Below are 6580 nucleotides of genomic sequence, written 5' to 3'. Positions count from 1 at the left end.
TAGTATATGTTCCTGCTGTTCTCTCCTTCTTCCCTTCTTCCTTTTCTTCAAATCTGGTCTCAGCCGGTCTTCACCCTCACCACCGCCACAGTCACGAGACCCCGCCTCCTTCCACCATTATCACTGTGATAACAGAATAGAATGGCCTTGAGACCAAATATGTTGGATAATGTAGTTCACTCAGGCCATTTTTAAAAATGTTTTATTGAACCTTTATTTAACTATGCAAGTCAGTTAAGAACAAATACTAATTTACAATGACTGCCAAACCCTGGCCAATCACGACCGGTTGTGATACAGCCTGTCCCATAGGTAATGCGTTGTTCTTGACTTCCATTGAGACAGAAAACATTAGGGAGTGGGATGTTTCACTTCCTCTTCCGTCTCTGCTTGAGACTCCAGATTGCTGAGTCACAACGACAAGCCAGAAATACAACCAGTGCATAGCCTGAGTCGGTCCACATAGAACTTGAGGTTATGACAGGAATAAGAGTGGGAAGGAGGGAGAGAAATAGGAACATGTCCCCTACACATTGAAATTGCATTTTTGGCTATTTAGACTTTATCCAACAAATAAATATACAGTTGAAGTCAGAAGTTTACCTACATTTTAGCTAAATACTTTTAATCAGTTTCCCAATTCCTGACATTTAATCCAAGTAAAAATTGCTGGTCTTAAGTCACCACTATTTTAATGTGGAATGTCAGAATAGTGATTTCAGCTCATTCCGTTGGTCTGAAGTTCATACACAAAGTTTTGTAGCAGTGCCTTTTAATTGTTTAACTTGGGTAAAACTTTTCAGGTAGCTATCTACAAGCATCACACATTAAGTTGGGTGAATTTGAGTGTAAGGGTGTCCAAATTTTCCTAGGTATCCCTCTACAGTTCAAGTGCCTTATAGCTCAATATATGGAAGTGAATTGAAGGCTACACAAGTATTAATTTGAATGAGCAGTATGTGTCATGCAAATATACTGATAGCAAATATTGTCCTTCAACAATCAACCCTGGGACGACCTGTGGGTCAATAGATTGCTAGTAGCTTTGCTAGCTCAGGTTAAAGGCAACACCAATTGTAGCGAATTCAGTTACCCATGTCCCAGTTAATGACCTAGTTGTTTTATGGTACCTGAATAGACATGGCACCATTACAAGTTATGTTATAGCCCTTATAAAGCTCACGTCAACCTAATATGACCCTCAGTCACTGTAGTAGGACTATTGTCAGTATTTATCATTTCTATAGAGAAATTAATGCCCAGATGGTAGACTGGGCTCATGGCAGTTGGACAAAAATATATAAACGCAACAAGTATCGTCAGTCTCATGTGACATTCATACACAGTAAACAACTGAATCCAGCTCAAAAAAGGTTTTATTCCTCAGCTTCAATATGAGAAGTCACACCTAGTGAAAAATATCCTTGTGTTTTAAGTATTGAAATGCTCAGTAAGACAGCGCAACGGAATAGTACAAACTTTTACAATACACCTCCCTGCCAATAACAAATTTGTCAACATTACAGCTGTTATGCTCTCCCCTCCTTATAAATGCAAAGCCAGCAGAATAGAGCAGAAAGACCAGGAGTCCTGGTCTGAGGCTGGAGGCCGTAGCCTGAGGATGGAAGTGGTTTAGCTCTGGCCTCCCAGGGTGTGCTTGTCAAACAGGTACTCTGCCATCTTGTTTTTGACAGCATCCATCTTGGTGAGGTTGGTGATGTGGTCTCCCAGCTTCTTAATGGCCTCCACCTGCTCATTCAGGTAATGGGTCTCCAGGAAGTCGCACAGCTAAAGAGGGATAACAGGTCAGGCAAGAGAATGACTACATACTACTGTAAATACAGTAACACACAAGAGCCTGGTGGTAATGGCATGGTAAGGGCAGACGGACAACTCAATGAGGTGTTCGCAGATGTCTAACTGCTGCATTGTGTGTGTGTGTATTGTGTGCGTGTAAGTGGCAGGTCACACAATCCTGTGTCATTAGTTAGCAGAGCTAAAACAACCTGATCATCTCCTGAGACAGTACCTGTACTCTATGTGATACATACATGTGTTGTGGTTCCACCATAACTTACATGGGGGTCAACCTTGTCTGAGGCAATCTTGTGCAGGTCCAGCAGGGCCTGGTTCACATTCTTCTCCAGCTGCAGAGCACACTGCATGGCCTCCAGCCCATTGCCCCACTCATCACGTTCTGGCTTCTACACAGGTCAGAGAGAACACCGGAGGGTTAGGGACTACTAGCAGATGTTTCAATGCATACCTACCAACAGCCACCACAGTTAGCCAGTATATCTGGCACATAAAGGGATCAATGAACTGGAAACAAGTTAACAAAAAGATAGTGTCAATTTGTCACTTCAAACAACCACATGCTTTAGTTCATGAAGCACACCGGTTGTGTGGCTCAGTCGGTAGAGCATGACGTTTACAACGCCAATGGGCATGGTTCACTTCCTGCTGGGGACACCTATACATAAAATGTATGCACACATGGCCAAGTCAATTTTGCCATGCAGCACAGAGACAATGTAGTTTTAGTATAAACGAAGGGCTTTGCCATCCCAGAAACACAATTTTAAATATAATAAAACTTCCCCCTACTGTTTGGCCTTCCTTTGAAAATAAATGCTTAGGCCGCCATTCCAATGACGTCAAAACCCTGTACTCATAAACCTACAGTAAGCAGTCAGGCCACATCTTTAGCCGCCTTGCTCTAATACCAGGTCAGTCACTTAAGGCACACCTCAATGAACTCACTCAGCATTAGCATTAATGACTACTCATTCAAAATAACTCCTATACTTGAAGTAAACAGTTTAGAGATTAAAAAATATATATAGAACCATAGAGTTCTTCATTTGTCCCTATAGATGAACCATTTGGGTCCATGAAGAACCTTTAATTGAGAACTCTGGTCTATGTAGACTATACCTTTTTGCTATCAGTCTACAATGTGTGTGTTTTTCGACGCTCAGGGGCTCACCTTGATGTCCTGGAGGAAAATGCGTCCACCTCGCTTGTTCTGGAAGGAGAGTAGCTTGTCGGCGTGCTCCCGCTCCTCGTCGCTGTTCTCCTTGAAGAAATGCGCGAAGCCAGATAGAGCCACATCGTCACGGGAGAAATAGAACGCCTGGGTGGACAAACAAAACAGAGTGGTTAAAAGAAAAAAAACATGCCAAACGTGACTGGTGTTACGTTCTTGTTGTGGCAACTAAACTTATTGACAAAGGCATGAATCAGTCTAGTCCGTAATCTACTTGGTAACCTGACAATTAACCTGTCAATGAGCTGTTACGCGCTGTGTGAAAGGTATGATAGATTCCCGGGTTCATTTGGATGCTATACATACCTGAAGGCAATTAATAGCCTTGCCAAGTATAACTCAAATATGTACTTCACGGAGTTTTGGCTATTAATTATCTAGGCCAACAGAAAAAGGTCTGGTGAAAAAAGCCATTTAGGCCCAGGCATAATAATACACAGGTAAATCAACAAAACGGTCATCTTGGCAGACTCCTTACCATTGAAGTGTAGGTGTAGGAAGCAAACATCTCCAAGTTGATCATCCGGTTGATGGCAGCTTCGCAATCGTGGTGATAGTTCTGGCGGATCTGAGACTCCATTTTGGCAGATTTTCTTTTATATCAAAATTAACGGTACAAAAATATAGTTTTTTCGACTATTTTTCTATTACAGTTCAAGAAAGTGTTACGTTATCTATCCGGAATGTTCAATATTGGGCGACGAAGGCAGAGGAGTTCCGTTCAATCACTGTTGAAGCAAGAACTTCTTCATGCGTCTTCTCAGACTTGTGAACTAGAAGGAGCCTTGTTCGCTCTATTTATTGTTCCAAACGGAATACGTCAGTGAAATCCACCCTCACAGAGCGTAGCCAATCACCTTTAGAATATCAACAGGAACTAGGCAGATCATTTGATGACGATCCCACTCAAACACATGACCTGAAGCAAAGAGTATTTATTATATTGACAAGAGAGCCGAGTGACCACTCTAGCAATGGAAATACATGTGCTCAACGATTGAAGACAGGCAAGATCAGGTGGGACCATTCTAGCCAATGAGAGTGTAGGTACGCGTGTGAACAACACACAGAACGAAACGTCGTTTTGCACAAAGTTGCCGGAATGACACGGGCACCCTCAAGTAATTTGACACTCTGTTATATACCTCCACACAAAAACGGGTTTATCTCACGCGGACAGATTTTGTCGGAGTAAATGCTCTCTCCTCGACCTCTTCATCTTAGTTTGTTTAAAAAAAGTACTTTTGTTCTATGACATGCTTGGCATTTCTTTTTGACTAAATGAAGTGTCATGCTTAAAGGATACGTTTGGGTGAGCATGTAACTCGATCTTCTAGCGTTCCAAAGGTTGCTTGTTTGAGACTCATCACAGACAACTTTTGCATTTTTGCTAATTAGCAACTTTGCAACTTTTCAGTTACTTTGCCACTACTTAGCATGTTAGCTAAACCTTCCCCTAACCATAACCCTTTAACCTAACTCCTGACCTTAACCTTAGACCTAACCTTAACTCTTAACCCCTAGCCTAGCTAACTTTAGCTACCTAGCTAATCTATTTTAATTTTGAGATTCTTCAAATAACCACCCTTTGCCTTGATGACAGCTTTGCAAATGCTTGGCATTCTCTCAACCAGCTTCACCTGGAATGCTTTTCCAACCATCTTGAAGGAGTTCTCACATGCTGAGCACTTGTTGGCTGCTTTTCCTTCACTCTGCGGTCCGACTCATTCCAAACCATCTCAATTTTGTTGAGGTCGGGGGATTGTAGAAGCCAGGTCATCTGATGCAGCACTCCATCACTCCTTCTTGGTAAAATAGGCCTTACACAGCCTGGAGGTGTGTTGGGTAATTGTCCTTTTGAAAAACAAATGATCGTCCCACTAAGCCCAAACCAGATGGGATGGTGTATTGCTGCATAATGCTGTGGTAGCCATTCTGGTTAAGTGTCACCAGCAAAGCACCCCCACACCATAACACCTCCTCCTGCATGCTTTATGGTGGGAAATACACATGCAGAGATCTGTTCACTCACACCGCGTCTCACAAAGATATGGCTGCTGGAACCAAAAATCTCAAGTTTCGACTCACCAGACCAAATTTCCACCGGTCCAATGTCCATTGCTCATGATTCTTGGCCCAAGCAAATCTCATTATTATTATTATTATTGGTGTCTTTTAGTAGTGGTTTCTTTGCAACAATTCAACCATGAAGGCCTGATTCACACAGTATCCTCTGAACAGTTGATGTTGAGGTGTGTCTGGTACGTGAACTCTGAAGCATTTACTTGGGCTGCAATTTTTGAGGCTGGTAACTAATGAACCCATCCTCTGCAGCAGAGGTAACTCTGGGTCTTCCATTCCTGTGGAGGTCCTCATGAGAGCCAGTTTAATCATAGCGCATTATGTTTTCTGTGTCTGCACTTGAAGAAACTTTCAAAGTTCTTGAAATTTTCCGGCTTGACTGACCTTCATGTCAGTCAATGATGGACTGTCATTTCGCTTTACTTATATGAGCTGTTCTTACCATAATATAGTGTTTTACCAAATAGTGCTATCTTCTGTATACCCCCCCCCCTACATTGTCACAACACAACTGATTGGCTCAAACGCATTAAGAAGGAAGGAAATTACACAAATTAACTTTTAATAAGAAGGCACACCTGTTAATTGAAATGTATTCCAGGTGACTACCTCATGAAGCTGGTTGAGAGAAAGCCAAGAGTGTGCAAAGCTGTCATCAAGGCAAAGGGTATCTTTTCAAGAATCTCAAGTATAAAATATGCTTTTTTGGATACTACATGATTCCATATGTGTTATTTCATAGTTTTGATGTAGGAGTAGGTGTTCTTAAACTTTTGACCGGTAGTGTATACATATTTTTTTGTCTAATAAACAATCCAAACAGCCTACCCGACAGCTCGGAGGCATCTGCATGGTCCTAAAGCACACCGTTGCCTCGTTTTGTATCACATTCCAATGTTAAACTGTGGAGGGGACAAAAATGCATGTCCCCCCTGTCCCCAGTGAAAATTGCGCCCCTGCTTATTCCTGTCATAACCTCCTGTTGGTTCTACTACAGTATGGAATGACTCAGGCTCTGCCCTGGCTGTATTTCTGCCTTGTCATTGTGACTCAGCATTCTGGAGTCTCAAGCAGAGAAGGAAGAGGAAGCAAGACAGCCCACGCCTTCATTTTCCCCCAATGGAAGTCAATTAACTAAGCAGACCACTATCGCATTGTTGTCTGCTTAAGGAGCCACCTCCTTAAGTAGACAGTTCACTCAGGCCGTTTACCACTGTCTTCCTTTTTCCACCATTGTTTGTCTCAATGTAGTTCTGTTCTATTATCACAGTGACAATGGTGGAAGGTGACAGAGTTTTGTGACTGCAGAAACAGACATGAGGGGTGATGAATGGGCGAAGACCGACTGATACCAGATTTGAAGAAAAGGAAAAAGGGAAGAAGGAGACAACAGCAGGAACAAACACTATACTATGCAACTTACATATCCTGTGTAACTTACTAAGGCAT

The 6580-nt window shown here is 42.3% G+C and overlaps 1 protein-coding gene across 2 annotated transcripts; it reads right to left on the bottom strand.

Moving 5' to 3' along the window:
• Positions 1–1358: 1358 nt before the first annotated feature.
• Positions 1359–6136, bottom strand: LOC139420942 (ferritin, middle subunit-like). 2 transcript variants are annotated; one of them, XM_071171367.1, is made up of 5 exons: positions 5960–6136; positions 3528–3968; positions 2990–3136; positions 2079–2204; positions 1359–1788 (listed from the first exon to the last, which is right to left on the bottom strand). In XM_071171367.1, the coding sequence occupies exons 2-5, from the start codon at positions 3627–3629 to the stop codon at positions 1633–1635; spliced, it is 531 nt and encodes a 176-aa protein (XP_071027468.1). In that variant the 5' UTR covers positions 3630–3968; positions 5960–6136; the 3' UTR covers positions 1359–1632. The 2 variants fall into 2 exon arrangements, with proteins under 2 accessions (XP_071027468.1, XP_071027467.1); XM_071171366.1 differs by having other exon boundaries at positions 3528–6136.
• Between the last annotated feature and the right edge of the window lie 444 nt (positions 6137–6580).

Source organism: Oncorhynchus clarkii, chromosome 12 (genome assembly GCF_045791955.1).
Source record: "Oncorhynchus clarkii lewisi isolate Uvic-CL-2024 chromosome 12, UVic_Ocla_1.0, whole genome shotgun sequence".
In the NCBI taxonomy this organism is placed as follows: Eukaryota; Metazoa; Chordata; class Actinopteri; order Salmoniformes; family Salmonidae; genus Oncorhynchus; species Oncorhynchus clarkii.
The sequence above is the reverse complement of the archived record's forward strand: the minus strand, read 5'-3'. Positions and strand labels throughout refer to the sequence as shown.